Genomic DNA, 19830 nt, shown 5'->3' on the forward strand with positions numbered 1-19830 from the left:
AATGCTAAAAAGAAAACTGATATAAAAAATATACTAAGCATAAAGGTGTGAACTATGTAATCAGCTTACACGAATATAGTTTTTCCCTCTGTGAAGGAAGCAAACATGTATACTTTTAATTTCCTCCTGAGATTATATTTGATACTCTTAGAAATGTAGGAGTGTCTTAGCACAGGTAAAGAAATAAGCACACTTCTGCCAGTTCAATAGAAGAAAGTTATGGTAGAAGAGAATATACAATTATCCTTGAATATCTCACTTTAGTCCCATAGGGCAGGAGGACTCCAACTCTCCCAACCCCTCTCCCTGCCAAAAGAAAAAAAGGTCCCCACTGAGGAAGAAGCACCCCAAGTTCTCATAAAATTTCTGGGAATGTCTATCAACCACCAGGACACAGCTCGAACCCCACTGGAGGCCAATCCCTGGAAACACCTTCTATTTCATTTCATTTCTTTTTTGACACACTTGCAATCTGCCAGAACTGGGAACCTCTTCCTCTTAAGCTTTTTTTTTTTTTTTTTTTAATGATGGAATATGAGGTGAAACTCAAGATGACTGAGACAGTGGGCGAGGGCAGAAAAGACAAGTATTAGACCAGCGTACAGAAGGTGTTGAGTTTTTGTAGGCGCTTGTTTACAAGTACATGACATATTTTCACGTCTTTTCAGACTCTCTCCCCTGCTGCTAATGTCTGTCCTGCTCCTGGTGAGCTGGTCACACAGCCAACTGAGCTGCAGAGAGAAATGATGAAGTTATTTGTCCTGTTGGGTCTTAGTCCCACGACACAGGACAGTTCTTGGGGATTTGCAGTGTACGGCACCTTCAAGGTGACCAAAGCCAGAAAAGAGATGGGCAGCGTGAGAAGTACAGGCTTGGCAGTCAGCTTCCCATGAATCCAGACCAAGGGAATTATTGCCAACCTCTATTAGAAAAGGGGATTCTTTTGAAGAGTCTCAGTGAGCTAGGATTTAATTGATAATTGTATAATCACACTGTTTTATGGGGTAATAATCCACTTCCTGAGTGGATGAATGAGGAAACCAAGTTATTGGCCTCATAAAGCAGCGTGGTGGTAGGCTTATTGTCACCAATGGTGGAGATAAAAGATGGTGACAGTGTCGTTGTTATCATGAAAAAGTTCAAATGAAACCGGGGCACTGGCCAGAATGGACTCAGGGCTGCCAGGCCCACTTGCTGTTTCATGGAGCTCAAGCAGGAAGATGGCATCATTTTCACCAGTCCCATCTTTGTCCTTAAAATCAAAGCCCAGAAGAAAAGGGGGGAAGAAGCCAGATGACTGAGGATGTACATGAGCTCAATGATCTATTTTCCTTTTTATACCAAGAAGCAAATGCTGATCTGATGATTCACTTTTTCAGTTTTCTGTTAAAAAATTTTTTTAGTGATTAAATAACGATGAACAAGATTGTAAGATCACAGGGGTACAATGCCATACAGTTCCCACCACCAGAGTTTCATGTTCCACCAGCCCCCCATCCCCTGCATTGGAAGCTTCCCTATTCTTTATCCCTCTGGAGGTATGGGTCAAAATTCTTTATCAGGTACAGAACGTGGGAGTTCTGGCTTCTGTAACTGCTTCTCCGCTGGATATGGGTTTTGACAGGTAGATCCATACCCCCAGCCTGTGTCTAACAATCCCTTTAAAAAAAAAATGTCACACAACTTCCAATGGAAACAGCAGATTTGAGCAAAAGTGACTGAGCACAATCCTACAGCCTATAAACAACTAGTCCAACAATCGACATTGAGAGGTATCTTGTCACCAGAACTAGAACTGATCAAAAGCCAACCATGTGCATCTACTTAGTCTACAGACACAAAATGCTGGGGATGAGATCAGCTAAGAACAAAGTTATGATATAGATTCTGATGGCAAACATGAGGCCAAAACTATTTCCCAAGGGACAGTCCTACCAGTCAACCTCTCACAAATTCAAGTAAAGAATGATTATAAACATCAGTGACATCTAGAGCACTTTTCTACATTTCTTTACTCTTTTTAAAAATGTTAACTTTTTATTGGTTTAGGATAGAGACAGAAAGACTGAAATGGAAACAGGGAATAAAGAGGGAGAGGAATAGAGAGATATCAACAGCACTGCTTCTCTGATCATGAAGCTTCCCCCTGCAGGTGGGGGCTGGGGCCTTGAACCTGGATCCCTGCACATACAAACACGAGCACTCAACCAGGTGCACCACCACCTGGTCCATTTTTATTCTTTAGAAATAAAGGAATACAACAACAACAACAACAAATGCAGGAATGGTTGCCTAGGAATTGGCTTAAAATGTGATAACCTAAGGGAGGAGTTCTAGAAATTAGATATTAGAATGCAAATCACATTCCCTACACTACCTGTTATCAGAGGCAAGCATCTTCTCTCACTCAATCCCACATCCCTCAGTGGTTTATACATGTTCCTCTCTAGCACACTCAGTGAAACTCCCTTGCTGGAGGTATAACCACTGCTCTGCTGCCTAAGGAGCCTGATCTGAGATAGTGGTAGTCTGCATGACCTACAGAAGGAGATGCCAGAATCATATTTTGGGATTGAGTTGCCAGCCACTTGGCTGCAGAGAGGACCTCATCACAGATGGTGGACTTAGCTGTGAGAGTTCCTAGCACACTCCAGAATGAACAAATCTTGCACATTCCATTAGTGGGGAGCTGGGGGAATTATCCATGGACGGAAGTTCACTGCCTTGGTGGAAATTGTAATTATATAGCGTATTTTGGGGGCAAGTCATAATTATAAGGGCTGTGGTGTCAGATGACTCTTGCTGGGTGCTGCAAACACTCTGGAGAATGGCAAGGAATATCCAAAGGCAATTCAGTGACAACCCAGTGCAAAGTGTGCGGTCTTTCCTGGCAGTGTGGACTCTTCACATTAATAACTTTTCCCTTGTGGAAAGCACAAGGGAAAAATAGCAGGTGTGTGGAAGTCTTGATAAGACTCATGGAGAGAGGTCACTTCTTTGGACATTGATGGAGCTGCCCCGCCTGAAACACATTGAAACAGAATCCCTTCCAAAGTAAAGGTCAATAAGGCATCCTGCGTTTGTCATCACAGAGAAGGAAGGAGACTGTCTGGGAGATCTCCCGGGGGGCTCTGAAGGGAACATTTGGGAACTGCACTGTGTCCTGGTTGCTACGTATCATGGATAGCTGCTGGTGGTGGGTGGTGAACCATCACCAAGGAGGAGAGAGGGTTTTGCAGAAAAGCAAGATAGTGTTGCAAGTTGCTTCCACTTGGGACATAAAAATTCCTCAATCCTATGGAACTAGAGGTGACTGTCAAGGCAAAAGATGCCATGGACCCATCATGCTATGTTCCCAGTGAGAAAATCACAAGGTAAGCCCAGAGTCTGGAGCTAGGGAATAACAGTGGGAACTGGGCATCACTGGCTACCCAGTTCCTAGCACACTCATGGAGACTGTTAGAGGCAGATTGTCAGGATGCAGTGGTCGTGCACCTGGTTGGGTGCACATGCTGCGAAGTACAAGGACCCAGGTTCAAGTCCTTGGTCTTCACCTGCAGGGAAAAAGCTTTTCAAGAGGTGAAGCAAGGCTTCAGGTGCCTCTCTTTCTTCCTCCATATCTCCCCCTTCCATGTCAATTTCTGATTGTCTCTATCCAATCAATCAATAAATTAATTAACATTTTTCTTAGAAAGGCAGAATAACTGGGGATATTCCTCCACTCGTGCTGACGGCTCTATCTTAGCCCACTGGGCTTCAGCGAATGACCTCTCCCTATTATACGATCCCAAACAGCCAGGCTCTTTTCACAGTGCTAGATGGAATAAAGACTCGTCACCCGACCTGTGCTGGATTAGCACAGTCAACGGCCAAGCCTTTCCCGCTACGAGACAAGTTCTCAAGATCTTCCCGCACAGTCATCACCGCCCAGCTATCATCCACATTGGTCTCCAGCTCCCACTGATTCTGTGCTCGGAGAAACTAAAATGGAATTTTCGGAAAGCAAACTGGCATCTGTTCAGTGATCTTACCAACAAATCTATTCCTGCAATTCCAATTAACTCTATCCCCTCTGAAGATTCCTACAGGCGCTTCCGCCAAGCCATCTTCAAAGCAGCTTCCCAAGCCATTCCTCGTGGGAGACGTGCTAACTATACGCCTTGTCTTGATGCTGAATGCGAGCAACTACTAAAGCAGTATGATGAGTCGGGCGACCCAGATGTGGCCGACCATCTCATTGCCTCCCTGGATGCAGCACGCCAAGCCTGCTGGCAACAACTCACGGAAAGTCTGAACTTCACCCACTCAAGTAGGAAAGCCTGGAAGCTTCTTCACAGACTGGGTGCCAGTAGCCAACCCCCTCCCATCTCCCATCCTCCCGTATCTCCAAACTCAGTGGCCAGTCACCTAACTCAAGTTGGACGTGCTAAGATCGACCCAGTCTAGAAAAGAGAAATTTCCCATGAGTGGTCATCCTACTTCCGGTTATCTTGTCCATCTCCAAAACTCTCTCCCTTTACACTGTCTGAACTGGAAGACACTTTGAAGAGGGTTAAACCGGGAACAGCTGCTGGCTATGATAACATCACCCCAGAACTCATTCTTAACCTGGGCCCCGTGGCAAAGAAGTGGCTCGCTTCATTCCTGTCCCACATCTTGGAATCTGAGTCTATGCCCAAAGTTTGGCGTCGTGCGAAGATTATAGCGGTTTTGAAACCAAAGAAAGACCCAACACTGGCCGCCAGCTATAGACCAATTTCTCTCCTCTCCGTGTGTTACAAAACTCCTTGAGAGGCTGCTTCTGTCACGTATTTCTCATCTTACAGAGAAATTCCTATCACCCACCCAGGCTGGTTTCCGCCCAGGAAGATCTACCTGTGAATAAGCCCTGGCCCTCTCAACTTACATTGAAAATGGATTCCAGAAGAATTTAAAGACGGGTGCTGTCTTTGTTGATCTCACAGCAGCCTATGACACGGTCTGGCACCGTGGTCTCCTGGTCAAGATCTCAAGATGCCTGCCTCCATGGGTGGACAACACTATATCGTTTCTTCTCCAAAACAGAAGATTCCGGGTACATCTGGGTGACAAGTCTAGCAGATGGAGACTTGTCTCAAGTGGCCTCCCCCAGGGATCTGTTCTGGCTCCTACACTATTTAATATTTACATCAATGACCTCCCAGAAACTTCTTCAAGGAAGTTCATCTACGCCGATGACATCTGCTGTGCAACTCAGGCATCCAAGTTCGACATCCTCGAGGAAACACTCACGAAAGACATGTCTCTGATATCTGATTACTGTAAAAAATGGCGACTAATTCCTAGCACTGCTAAAACGGTATCATCTGTTTTCCATCTACACCATGCCTCGGCCTCACGTGAGCTTAATGTGCAGCTTGGCGATACGAGAATCCAGCATGAAGCCCAGCCAGTCTATCTTGGCGTTACCCTCGATCACACTCTGTCATTTCACAAACATCTCATAAAAACTACAGCAAAGGTGGGCGCGAGGAATAACATCATTGCAAGACTGGCCAGCTCCTCATGGGGCGCGAGCGCTTCCACACTTCGACCATCATCTCTGGCATTATGCTATTCCACTGCAGAATACTGTGCCCCAGTATGGTCCACTTGGTCGATTCCAAATTATATTCCTCCATGAGGATAATTTCTGGAACCATCTGTTCCACCCCGGTTCCATGGCTGCCAATTCTTAGCAACATCGCCCCGCCAGATATTCGTTGGGATGCGGCATCATCTAAGTTCATTTCCCACGTCTACGCTCGACCGGACCTGCCAATTTACGCGGATATCTTCACCCACCCTGTCCAACGCTTGACGTCTCGTCACCCAATCTGGTCCCCTACACCTACACTGAACTTCTCTGTTCCAGACTCTTGGAAACAGAGTTGGCAGTCAGCTGAGGTCAAGAACAAACACCTCATCACAGACCCCTGCAAGCGTCAACCCGGCTTTGACCTAGCACGTTATGATTGGGCCCTCCTCAATCGCTATGGAACAGCCCATGGCCGGTGCGCCGCTATGTTCCATCGCTGGGGAGCCAGAGTCGACCCGAACTGCCCCTGCGGCTCCAGACAGACTATGACCCACATAGTCAACGACTGCCACCTCTCCAGATTCAACGGAGGTCTCGAAACTTTACATCAGGCTCAACCTGATGCTGTTGACTGGCTACGGAAGAAGGGTAAACGCTAGAAGAAGAAGAACTGCCTATAGAGCATTGAATGGCCAGGCAGCCAATGCTAACGTTTCACGAATTAGCTTTTGTGTCAGACACCACAAATCTTAAGGTCAGCTGGGTCCAACAGAAACACAGCGCAGATTCTAAAATTGGCATGGCCAGGAAGCAGAACATGTTTTGCAAGCTGGAACAGAACCCCATGAAACCCCCCTCAGGCTTCAGTCCTGACTCATCCCAATGACCCCTTGGCAGGTTCCTCAGCCTGGAAGAGGAGGGGGGCTGCATTTTGTGTCCCTGTCATTTGGTTTGTGGCTGAAAACCTCAGAGCTGCTCTTCACTGTCATTTGGAAATGGTGCCGCAAACCAGCAGTGGAAAGAAATCCCCTCAGTGGGAAGAACTGTGGGCCATGTGCCCGGCCACCCACCATGTGTGGATAAACAGAGGCAAACCCTCACCTGGACTGTGCAGTGCAGCTTGGTGACACAACAGACTGCTGAAACGCTGGTCAGGAATGAGAGTCCTCTTCCACTGGCATCAAGCGAATTTGTCTCTGTACAGAGTAAAGCCTTGAAACTCACCTTTCCAGAGCGCTACCTGCCTAGGGGAAGATAGAAACAGGCTGGGAGTAGGGATCCACCTGCCAAAGCCCATGTCCATCAGAGAAGCAAATACAGAAGCCAGACCTTCGACCTTCTGCAACCCTCTCCAAAAAAAAAAAAAAATTGGTCCATACTCCCAATGGGAGAGAAATGATAGGGAGGAGATGACCAGAGGACCCTGAGAGAGAAGGTAGAAAGAGAGGGAATTTGCATGTATGTGTATATGTGACTTGGAAAGGAAGAGAAGGGGGCTGGGTGGTGGTGCACTGGGTTAAGCGCACATAGTACAGAGCTCAAGGATCCTGGTTCGAGCCCACCTGCAGGACTGTTGAAACAGGTCTACAGGTGTCTATCCTTCTCTCTTCCTCTCTATCTTCCCCTCCCATCTCAATTTCTCTCTATCCTATACAAAGAATAGAAAACATAAAATAAAAGTAGAATTGGAGGAACTATTTACTATTCTCCAATTGACTATTCTATAAGAGGAAGGAGCTGGATCCCAAGGTTCCTCCACTCAAGAGAAGATGGGAACATAGAAAGAAAAAAAAAAAAAAAGAAAGGACAAATATATACAAATATAGACAGACAACTGTGGAAATAATAGTTTTTTGTTTGTTTTTTTAAAAGCAAAGTGCTCAAAGTCCCTTGATTTTTTTTTTAAAGTATTTTCATTTATTTTATTTTTGAGAGAGATGTAGAGAGAGACAGAAACACCAGAGCACTGCTCAGCTCTGGCTGATGGTGGTGCAGGGGATTGAACCTGAGACTAAGGAGCCTCAGGCATGAGAGTCTGTTTGTATAACCATTATGCTATTTCCCCTGCCTGTGGAAATAATAGTTAACCCACATCTGCAACCTTGGGAGAACTGCCGTAGCTTATGATGAAGGGACTAGGGTCACGGAACTCCGTATAGTGAGAAGGGCGCAGAGTTGTACCTGTTATCTTGCAGTTCTGTGAGTCAGTATTAAACCACTCATGAAATTAAAAATAAAATTTTAAAACCCTTGGTTGCTTTGACTATTGTCATGATGAGTATTACTAACTAGACCTCAGTCCCCAGGAGGCAACTGGACACCACATGCAACACACCTTCAACATATTCAAAACTCAGATCAGATCAGTGGCGTTTATAGTCAACAAGATTTATACACTTTCACCATATTTGGGAGCTTCTCACTTCCCTGGTCCAGCTTTCTAGTCCTTTTTCTAACTCTGATACCATCTCTCCAGACAAATACCCACCTGCATATTAACTGTCAGACTCAGAAAAAAATTAGTAAAGTCATGGGCCCCTTGGAATAGACCTACTAATTTTTTTTTCCAGAATGGAGACCCCAAATCTTCCTCTGCAATTTTTTCACCTTTATGTTCCTGATTATTAAACAATTAGTTCTGCTTTATAGCTTGATGCTTTTTCAGCCACTAAACTGGAGATGCTACCATGAAGCCAACTTGACTTCCCTGGGCCGACAGACCTCACCAACATGTCCTAGAACCCCACCTCCCTAGAGCCCTGCCAAACGAGGGAAAGATAGAAACAGGCTGGGGGTGTGGATCGCCCTTACAATGCCCATGTCTAGTGGAGACGCAATTACAGAAGCCAGAACTCCCACCTTCTGCTCCCCATAAAGATCTGTGACCCATTACTGCCAAAGGGATAAAGAATAGGGAAGCTTCCAATGGAGGGGATGGATGGAACATGAAACTCGGGTGGTGAGACTGGTGTAGAATTGTACCGCTCTTACCCTTCTGGTCTTGTTGATCATTATTAAATCATTAAAATAATTGCAACAAATTTGTTCCCTTGAAATATTTTCTCAATAATTAGAAACATGACATACACACTCATAAGATGATCTTATCAATGTTAGTTGTGTCTCTAACAGAATTAACACAACACTATGCACTAGTTAAACACATTATAATATTCTATAATTTTTTTTCTTTTCTTTTTTACCAGAGCACTGATCAGCTCTGGGTTATGGTGGTACGGGGGATTGAATCTAGGACTTTGGAGTCTCAGACTTAACAGCCTGCTTGCATAACCATTATGCTATCTACCCCTGCCCTATAATTTTTTAATTATTTAAAAAGTGTTTATTATCTATTTGATTTGATGGGCTAGAGAGAAGTTGAGAGGGGAAGGGAACTAGAGAGAAAGAAATAGCGTCAGTGCCTTAGAACTCATGAATCTTCACCCTGCAGGTGGGGACCAGGGATCTGAACCTGGGTAGGTGAGCATGGTAACATTTTTGCTCAGCTAGCTGTGACACTGCCTCACCCTTATTTTATTCTAAATATTATAATACTATAATAGGCAGTTAGAAATCTATTTAATTTTTAATGCAGTGCAGAAAAAAATTCAGGGCCTTCTGAATATGAGGTACCAGCGGACCACATCCAAGACTCAATCTACACTGTGAGACAGCAAGAGAGAGAGAGAGAGAGAGAGAGAGAGAGAGATGCATGCACTGTTCCAACAACCATGCAGTTACCCTGGTGCTTGCTGTATGTGGTGCTCCCCTGTGGTGCTGAGCATAGACCTCAAAGATGCATGGTATGGTCTGCACTCTGCTTTCTAAGCTATCTTCTGGGCCAAAAATGAACTTCTCAGAAAGATACTTAAGGAAACAGATACACTAACTTGAAAGAGCTGTTCACATTGTTGTATGTTTTACATTAGTTTGTTCTAGCTCTCCCCCTGCCAAGAAAATTGGTTCAGTCCTGCTAGTTTTGCGGGCCCGCTTGTCCCCGCCCCAAGGAACCCCGAGAGAGTTCCAGAGTTCCAGAGTTCGAGAGTTTGAGAGTTCTTGGCACTGCCATGTGAGAAGGAGGCAAGAGAGTTTTGTTTGTTGATTAGTTTTGGGTTAGTTTATGAATCGTTGTTCCTGAATAAAGAAATACAGCTTCCCTGCCCAGCCGTGTGTCCCCAAGTCTCTGTCTACCGCCGCGAAGCTAGCCTGGTCAGCTGGAGCCTCCGAATTTTAACAACACACATATCATTCTGTGAAAAAGCAAAATGCCTCATTAAAGGAACACAGAACAGAGTTCTGTCCCAGAAAGCATTCAATGTCGAAATGGAAAGATGATTCTGTCTCAAAAGGACACTGGTTAAAGATGAGCTTACCTGCAAAAGTACTGCGGGAGGAGGCTGTTCAGAACTCATGTTGATGTTGGACCCCACAACCGTGCCTCTGGCACCACTGTCTGCTGGTGTCTCCCAGGAAATACTGAGAGAGTGTGGGACAGAGGAGAGACCAAAGGGCAGGCATGGACACAGGCGCTGGTAATAGGAACAGAACCAAAACATGAGTGTTGGCCCTGCAAATGGACCCCACACATTTATTCTAGCTTATGAGATAGTCCATATTTTAGAACATGAATATTCCTTACGTGTCCTTTTAAAAATCAGCAAGTGTGGACCTTGCCTTCAATGTGGGTCAACATGGTAGGGACTGTTCCATTCTCCAAAGGGAGATTAGGCAACATACTCTACCACTCGAAGAAGATGGGTCCTGAAATTAGTGCAGCCTGGAATGTCCCTAGCTGTTATCACAGAATGTGAGCTCAGACCTACAGGGATGCAGAGGTTACATAGGCTCCTGTGCTGAATATGGACCCCAGATCAAACCCGTGGGGTTTACAGTTAACTATGTTTATATACGTTTCCCATATTTGGGAGCTACTCTCTCCCCTGGTCCCGCTTTCTTATGCTTTTTCCAACTATAACACCACCTCCCTAGTTCCTTGGGTCCACCTGCATGTTAGCTGTCAGACCCAGGAAAAAGCTAGTAAAATCATGGGCCCCTTGGAATAGACCTACTAGCTTTTCCCAAAATGGAGACCTCAAATCCCCATCTTCAATATTCTTGCCTCTGGGTTCATGATTAGTCAACAATTTGTTCTGCTTTATATCTTAATTCTTTATCAACCACCAGGTTCCAGATGCTACCAGGATGCCAATTGGACTTCCCTGGGCAGATGACCCCACCTGGAGCCCCACTTCCCCAGTAACCTGCCCCAGTAGGGAATGAGAAAGAGAGAGAGGCTGAGAGTATGTTCAGTGGAGAAGCAATTATAGAAGCCAAATCTTCCACTTCTGAACCCTATAATGACTCTGGGTCCATTCTCCCAGAGGGATAAAGAATAGGAAAACTATCAGGGGAGGGGGTGGGACACAGGGTTCTGGTGGTGGGAACTCTTATCCTATGGTCTTGCCAATATCTCCATTTTATAAATATTTTTTTTAAAAAAAATTAAAAAGAAGTAATGTTTTCAACTAGGTACAAAAAATAACAACAAATGCACAGGTACATATAGAGGCTCAGCATTTCCTTTATATTCTTTTCAGGGATGTTCTTTGACCTCATATCACTGACAAAACCAAGTTCTAGTTACAAAGAAAAAAAAATAAAATAAAGGGGGGGGATTTCCTGCAGGTAGTTGGGTGGGAGGCCACAGGTATTCCAAAGTATCAAAAAGGAGAGGTTGCAGTAGACCAACTATGTCTCAGGGAACAAAACTCAGAATGGTACTCAGTGACAGGACGGATTTGTTACTTAGAAACATATTTCACTGAGCCACACGGATGGACGTAACATGGAGAATGTTACCTTTCCCAAAGAGACAAAGCTAAACGTACTAAATAACTCCAGAGAAATGTTAAAAGTTTCTGACATCCTGATGGGAGTGTTTGGTATGGACCTGCACACACATCCGTCCATTCTCCTCCTGCCATCCTTGAGCTCTTAATACGTGTCTGAAATGTGCTAAGCAAAGGTGTATTATCAAAGGACCTCATTGCACTTTCATTAGCCAGTGACCCATAGGATTATAAGGGTCCGGTATTGCAGCTTCTCCCCATTACTTTTCCTTTCTGACCTTGCTTTTCCCCTTCCAGAATGCCACGCCTCATCACTTGGGCTATCACGACACCGTTATTTGTCCAAGATGGCTGGAAGTCATTAAGGAACACTCAAGCACAATGCACATTTTATTCATGAAATGATTCCCTTGGACATCCACCTAGTGCCATCCTTGCTCTCTAAGGTCCTGGCAGATTCAACTTAAATCAGCACTTGGCTTTCTTTGGATATTCATAGAGTCAAAGCGCTATAACAATATGGACTTTTTTTGATATCATAGGCTCATGAAATTTGAAGTATGTCTGATGGAAAGAGAAGGAGGCAGACGATGAAAACATCCAGTGGGCCATACTGAAACTATCTGAAGGCAATTAAAAAATTGTCACCCTCCTACCCTGGCCATATTTTAGACTGATTATAAGTATGCCCGTGGATGGTAGATTTTGAGATGCAGGGTTTTGTCAGTAGGTACAAACTCACACCAAGATAAATAAAAGCAAAGTCAAATTTTGTGAAATTGCTAACAGTTCTCTCTTTCATTGAATATAAATTGTGCTGAATTTGGAACATGAAGGGACATCTGGTCTACCCACTTCAGGACTTAAAACCAATTACTATTTTTGGCAAATATTCCCCCAAGACTATAACTATAGTTAAGTCATTTTTCCCTCTTGAAGTAACAGCCCAAGTATTTTCTCCCCTAAAATTAACTGCAAGTACTTTCTGACCTTGAGTTATTTATGTAACCAATTGGTATATTAAAACATTTCTTGGCCTATGTAAGTTTACACTCTGTGCTTTCAAAAATGCATTTCAGTGCTGCTGACTTCCATCTGTGGCAGTATTCTCATTCAGGGGCTATAAACAGTAGAGTTCAAAGCACTTAGTCATCACCTGATTCTCTTGTTCTTCCTGAAGTCCAAGTAGAAGACACACTGCCCACCATGTTCTCTGCTATGACTCCAAAAGTGTATTTAGCATATGGCTGTCAGCCAGAGGCTTCAATGCATCTCCATTGTCTAATTCTGCAAAAGGATGAGGTTTGAGCCAACCACCACTCAGAAATACTTGACGTTCTGCTGCTGGGGTTTCTCCATCTTTTCATGCACAGTTCATATCTTATAATTATCCCTAGGAAAAGTAAGAAAAGAACAAAGGTGATCAATCAGACATTTCCCCCAGGGCTAAGGGAGAAGGGGATTAGGCCTGTCAAAGAGTTCAGGGTGCTCATCTTGTCCTAGTTTAGATTACCTGTTTAATTTCTGAGAAATCTAGAAGCCAGGCACAAATTTAAAAAAAAACAAAAGCAAACAGGGTAGCAGTGACATGTTACCCTGCACAAGAACCCAGGTTCAAGTCCTCCCCTGCATTGTGTGTTTGTCTGGGGTGCTGCCAAGTGTCTCTTTCTTTCTCACACTCTCTTTTCTTAATATTTTATGTACTTATTTATTAGAGACAGAGAGAAATTGAGTGGGGGAGAAAGAGAGGAAAAAAGATGAAGACCTGCAGTCTTTCTTCACCACTCATGAAGCTTTCACCCTGCAGTGGGGGGGACCAGGAGCTCAAACCTGGGTCCTTGTGCACTGTAATGTGAGTGCTTAACCAGGTGAGCCACCACCTGGTACCTCTTTCTCCCACTTTCCATCCTTCTATTTCCCTCTTTACTTCTGCCTCTGTCATAGACAAGGAAAAAGTGTGCAAAAATAATGGCACAGAATGCCACTGAAGAGTTGGCTGGTGGCACACTTGATAGTGCTCATGTTTTACAATGCACAAGAACCCAGGTTCAAGCCCCCAGTCCACACCTGCTTCACCAGGGGAAGCTTCACCAGGGGTGAAACAGTACTGTGGATGTCTCTCTTCTCTGTCTCTCTCTGTATCTCTCAGTCTCTATCTTATGCCCTCTACATTCTCTCTCTCTCTCTCTCTCTCTCTCTCTCTCTCTCTCCTCTCCAATAAATTAAATGTTTACTTAAAAGGGAATCCCTGTAGTAACCCTGATTGCAAGAAAATATATAGCAAATCAGATGAATGTACACTACTAAAGAAAGCATATAGGGGAGAGGGGGGTGGAATGGGACACAGTCTTTTGGTGGTGGGAATGGTGTTTATGTACTCTCCTATTAATTTGTAGTCATATAAATAAAAAAAGAAAGCATATCAGAAGAAATGAAGCCAAAAGAGCAGGAACAAAAAGAGCATAGCTGTAGTTCCTAATAGGCAAATTTAATTTTTCCAGAGTAATTATAATAAGAAGGTCTATTTTGTTCTGAAAATATAATTGTTGTACCTTCAATATGCATATTTTCAGACTGGAAGACTTTATTTTGATTATATGTTGAACATAAACAGTGCTTGCACAAATATTAGAAAATTATGGCTAATTTATATTCTGTTTTGTCAAGTCATTTAAAAAGTCTAAGAAAAAAAAAAGATTTAGCCATAATATTAAGCTACTAAAAATCTGGCCTATATAACCAAAGGTTCAATTGTTTGAACACAAAAATTAACTTAATGGAGTCAGCTACCCTATATACAAATTATTTTTTGTATTATTTGATATCCATTTCATGCTCCAAAGAGAAAATTGACTGTCTCTGGGTGCCCGAACTCATGACAGAGTCAAATATAATGTATTTCATAAGTGAGTTTCAAATTAGAAACATCATTTGTATTGTGGCAGATGTCATTAAGAGCAAAAATATTATTAGCCTTTTAAGGGGCAATTTAAATGACTGGAAAGGGTTATTAGATTAAAGAAATGCACTGGGTCTACTAAGTAGGACAAACTGGGTCTTACATCTTGCCTTAGAATTTGTTTCTGAATGATTCCATTGTGCTCTAACAAAGTGTATGCAATTGCCAGACTTTTCTTAAATGATTCCAGACACCCAAACTCCCATGTGTCTTGATTAAGAAGGGGCAGAGGAATGAAGGTTTTTGCAAGGCCTACCGTTAGGCTCCGCTGGGGGAGCCCACTCTACATGAAACTCTGTAGGGATGATCTTCCACACCTTGTGGACATCCTGTCCTTAAGGACCTATCTGAGCCATGGTCTAGTTTGGGGGTACTGAGCAGACAGACCCCGCTAGTGCAGGCCTGCGCAGAGAAGCAGTACTTGGCGGACAGAAGCAGATGGCAGTTGAGCTTTCTTGACCTTCGTAGAGAGAGGGTGCAGGAGTGAGTCCCATCTAGAGAAGCACAGGACAAAATATACTCAGCAGAGCCTGAAGGATTTGAGGGTGCAGTCCAGGTGAGTGTTACAGAGTCTAAGCCAACAGAACAGCGTGACTTGAGTTCAGGCTTCCCTCTGGGACTCCTGGTGTAGTCCTGTAGGTGACTGGGACTTTTCACTGAACCATGCACATCGGTGACCTCGTAATAGGGATACAAGGTATATGGAAACAGAGCAGTGTCTGAGAAGGACTGGATATCTGAAATTAAAAGAAACAAGGGAGAAAATAGTTATCTTCCTCAAAGACAAAGGGATCACTTCTATCATTTCCTACCAGCCATTTGGAATAAGGGTTGGATTCCTATTTTGAGAATTGAAACAAAGCAAACAGTGCTTGCTTCTAATATGCAGTGAAACATATCATATATTTTGTAAAAAAAAAAAAACTCCTGAGGTGTTCCTTTGGGTCTTCATAAGAGGCAATGTTGTGTTTATACGAAGTATGGGAGAAAGTTCTTGCAAAACTCTGAAACATGAATAACTGCTTCATTCATGTAACTGGTTTCCTTGTTAAACACATACAGTGAGCCAAGGATTGGGAAGACACTGTGGGGGGTCAGGTGGTGTGCATCTGGTTAAAGCGTACACAGTATTAAGTGCAAGTACCCACGCAAGGATCCAGGTTCAAGCCCCTGGCTCCCTGCATGCACGGGGGATGCTTCACAAGTGGTGAAGCAGGTCTGCAGATCTCTCTCTTCCTCTCTTCCTCTCTAGTTCCTCCTCCACTCTCAATTTCTCTGTGTCCTATACAATAAAATGAAGAAAAAAAAAAGCTTTCAGGAACAGTGGGTTTGTAATGCTGGCACAGAGAAAAAAAAAAGGAAAAAAAATTAAAAAATAAAAATATCACTGTGAAGGCCACACCTGCAACCCTGTCCACATCTGGATAGGAAACTTTCTTGAATTTCTTACCCGTGGAAACTGTGCCTTTATGATCATGTTATTTTTAGCTGATTCACCAAGAGCAATGTGCAATGTGTGTTAGTATAGAGAGCTGATATAAGTGAATTCTCCTGAGTAAGCAGTCCACTGAGACATGAAAGTATGTGAAAAGAGAGAGAAGGTAGAATGTATAGATTAAAAAATAAAAGAGGAGATGTGGACTTGATCCAATATGCGTCGAAAACTTTGAATTCTTCCTTTTTAATTTTTTTTAAATTGTATTAGTTGGAGTGTAGATAGCATAATGGTTATGTGAACAGACTCTCAAGCCTGAGGCTTCAAAGTCCCAGGTTCAATCTCCTGTACCACCATTAGCCACAGCTGAAGAGTGCTCTGGTAAGAAAAAAATATATATTAGCTATTTATTCGATGCACACAGTCAGAAATTGAGAGGGAAAAGGGAGATAGAGAGGAAAAAAGATAGGAAGACACCTGCAGAACTGATTCACCAGTCCCAAAGCTTCCCCCCTTCAGGTTAAGGACTGGCCAGGGGTTCAAACCTGGGTGCTTGTTCATTGCAACGTGTGTGCTCACCCAGCTGCACCACCACCCGGCCCCAAACTTTGAATTCTCTAAGGGACAGTGAGTGTATTTCAGGGCTATGAAACATACAATTGCCAGGGAAAACTCCTAGCTCTGTCATGGGACGCTTTGTGGGAAGAAACAGAAGGCTTCCTGGGTTCAGGCACTCTGGGTCACTGGTGAACACACCCCACATTTAAGGGCTTATAAAACACACAAGTGTTCCGTCTGCTTTTTATCCAGAGACTTCCTCAGCATCCTGAATGATGAGGATGGTGGGTTGCTTTGGAGTATGCTGTGACTGAGACGAGGTGACCCTACTCCTTGGTTAAGTCTCACAGAGCTCCCAGTGACAGTAAGAGCAGAGACCAACCCCAGGGAACATTCAAGAGGACCAAACTGAGAGGAGGCTATTTCTCTGGTCACAGCTTTCTAGTTCAGAAGCAACAGCTGTGATCTGGATGGCTGCATCTCACAGAAGAGCCAACGTCCTCTGAAGGTTCTAGAAATCAGAGGGTCAGAGGGAAGTCTCCTGGCTCCCAATACCAACACAGTGGTTGGAGGAAGGAAGCACTGAAGAGAGAGCAAGAGTGACTGCCTTAAGCTGTGTCCTTCAGTCCCCGAGTGATGGCAGTGCATCTGGGAGTGGGTTATAAGAGTGATGTAATTAGTGTCCTAATAAGAGACACTCCAAAGAGATTTTTTTTTTTTAGATATTCTTAATCAGATTACACATTTTTAGAAGAACACATCTATAAATGAAAACCAAATCATTCTTTGAACAAATCATTATTGTTATTGTTGTTATTATTATTATTATTAATTTGCCTCCAGGGTTATGACAGGGGCACGGTTCCTGCACTACAAATCCACTGTTGTTGTTATTGATGTCGTCATTGTTGGATAGGACAGAGAGAAATGGAGAGAGGAGGGGAAGACAGAGAGGGGGAGAGAGAAAGACAGACACCTGCAGACCTGCTTCACTGCCTGTGAAGTGACTCCCCTGCAGGTGGGGAACCGGGGGCTTAAACTGAGATCCTTATGCCAGTCCTTGTGCTTTGCGCCACGTGCACTTAACCTGCTGCACTACCACCCGACTCCCTCCTGATGGCTATTTTTTTTTCCAGTTTTTTTATTGGGTAGGACAGAGAGAAGTTGAGAGGGGATAGCAAGGGGGGGGGGGGAGGTGATAGACACCTGCAGAGTTGTTTTGCTGCTTCTGACGCATCCCCACTGCAGGTGTCAATGTCTGGCTGTTCCTTAGTTTCAAACTTGGGTAGGAGAAATAATCATTATACACTGACCAGTCTTCAGAAGAGTACTACTGACTGGAGGTGTAATATCAGGAGCTGATTACAATTTCCAGTGAGCTGATTTCATCTCCAGACCTTCCTGTGATACTTTTGAAAGGTTATAGTGGGGGAAAAATGAATTATAATTTATTTAGAAAGAAGATTGTTCTTAAGAAAGCGAAGTTAATTTTGAATTTTTTATTTATTTATTGGGCAGAGAGAGAGAGAAATGGAAAGAAAAGTTAGAGAGAGAGAGAGAAAGGAGAGAAAGAAAGAGAGAGAGAGAGAGAGAGAGAGAGAGAGAGAGAGAATATTGTTTAACTGCTTGTGAGGTTTTCCCTCTGCAGGAGTTTGAACCTGGACCCTTAAACATTGTTATATGTACTCTCAACCAGCTGAGTCACCACTGGGCCCCAGAATTACTTTTAATAATGAAAAAAAAATAGACCATATGTAGATGTTGTTTTGTAAAGATGCATAGCTGAAACCTAGCTAGTGTTACAAACCAGTGTTATTTCAACAAAAATTCTAAACAGAAACGGTGAAAATATAAAATTATGCCCATTCAATAATTAAATAGAAGTTTTCCTTTTGCCTGATGGGATTTTTCCTGACATAAGGGGCTACTCAGTTCTATTTCCACTTGTGTTCTTTCCAACAAAATTACAGATTGTAGATATTGGCTTATAGTACTGTGTGTGCACGTGTTCACATCTCCATTAGTCAGGGGCAATTCTATATTTCAAAGTCAAAGTACCTAAAAGTCCTCTATAATGAAACCTAATAATTTTGATGACCTAGTAGAATGTCCTAAGAAAGTATCAATTCTTCAATCCAGTATTTATTACTTAGACATCATCTCTCCTAGCCCTACTCCACTTCCCTGATTCACTGTAGCTATTCAACCAATTATACAAGACACAGTGAATAAGGTTTACTCTTCTGTCTTTGAATCTCTCTGAACAGGGCACTGACATTATTGCCACCACTTACCAATCATTAGGAAACACTGTATGTAATTGGTCAAGAGATATCCTGGCAAAATATATTTTTTAAAAATCAAGTAAAGGATAATTGTTGTCTTAAGACAACCTTTGTTATAATTATCAAATAAGTAAATGTCAAAACCTTGAGCTTAACTTAGATTCCACTAAGACTCACATCCACTACCTACCCAACTCAACCCCAGACCCCTTAAATCTAAATCTGCTAGAACAAATGGCTTTCCAGACCTTAAACTGAGAGAAAGTTTCAGCTGCTGAGATAAAAAAAAAAAAAAGGGACTGCAAAGACTAGAGCATTTAATGATGGATGGCCATTTTGGTCAGTTCCAGGCTGCCTCACCACCTGGGGTCCTAGTCAGGGAATCCTTGGATTCCCACATGTATACTATGGGCCTGGACCTCTAACTTCTTCTTCTAGCGTTTGCCCTTCTTCCGCAGCCAGTCAACAGCGTCAGGTTGAGCCTGATGTCAAGTTTCGAGACCTCCTTTGAATCTGTAGAGGTGGCAGTCGTCGACTGTGTGGGTCATAGTCTGTCTGGAGCCGCAGGGGCAGTTCGGGTCGTCTCTGGCTCCCCAGCGATGGAACATAGCGGCGCACCGGCCATGGCCTGTTCCATAGCGATTGAGGAGGGCCCAATCATAACGTGCCAGGTCAAAGCCGGGTTGACGCCTGCAGGGGTCTGTGATGAGGTGTTTGTTCTTGACCTCAGCTGACTGCCAGCTCTGTTTCCAAGAGACTGGAACAGAGAAGTTCAGTGTAGGCGTAGGGGACCAGATTGGGTTGACGAGACGTCAAGCGTTGGACAGGGTGGGCGAAGATATCCGCGTAGATTGGCATATACGCGTATATCCGCGTATCTAACTGATTCCTCTTTTTTACCTTCATGGATCACGTCTAACAGAAATGTCCTCGTAAGCCTGTTTGTAGGCCACTTCAGGATTGTATCCTCACTACAAACTAGTAAGGACTAGTAAGGACTGTCCCACTTTCCAAAGTCAGGCTGAGTTATCCTATTCTGCCCCTTGAGGAATACAGGCCCTTAAATGAGAGCAGCCTCAAATGTTCCTGGTTGTGACCATAGGTTTTGAACTCAGACTGACAGGAGCTGAGAGATCATACAGGCTCCTGTGCTAAATATGAATAGACATGGGCTCTGGGTCAGGTTG

General features: G+C 43.6%; 1 protein-coding gene across 1 annotated transcript in view; it reads right to left on the minus strand.

Moving 5' to 3' along the window:
- Nucleotides 1-497: 497 nt before the first annotated feature.
- Nucleotides 498-19830, minus strand: part of USH2A (usherin) — a 208687-nt gene continuing 189354 nt past the window's right edge. The window contains 9 exon segments of the mRNA XM_060179216.1: nucleotides 498-922; nucleotides 9931-10124; nucleotides 12563-12664; nucleotides 12667-12764; nucleotides 12766-12799; nucleotides 14622-14743; nucleotides 14745-14949; nucleotides 14952-15016; nucleotides 15018-15102. Coding sequence (XP_060035199.1) covers nucleotides 665-922; nucleotides 9931-10124; nucleotides 12563-12664; nucleotides 12667-12764; nucleotides 12766-12799; nucleotides 14622-14743; nucleotides 14745-14949; nucleotides 14952-15016; nucleotides 15018-15102 — 1163 coding nt within the window. The 3' untranslated portion in view covers nucleotides 498-664.

The sequence above is a fragment of the Erinaceus europaeus genome, chromosome 19 (genome assembly GCF_950295315.1).
Source record: "Erinaceus europaeus chromosome 19, mEriEur2.1, whole genome shotgun sequence".
Taxonomy (NCBI): domain Eukaryota; kingdom Metazoa; phylum Chordata; class Mammalia; order Eulipotyphla; family Erinaceidae; genus Erinaceus; species Erinaceus europaeus.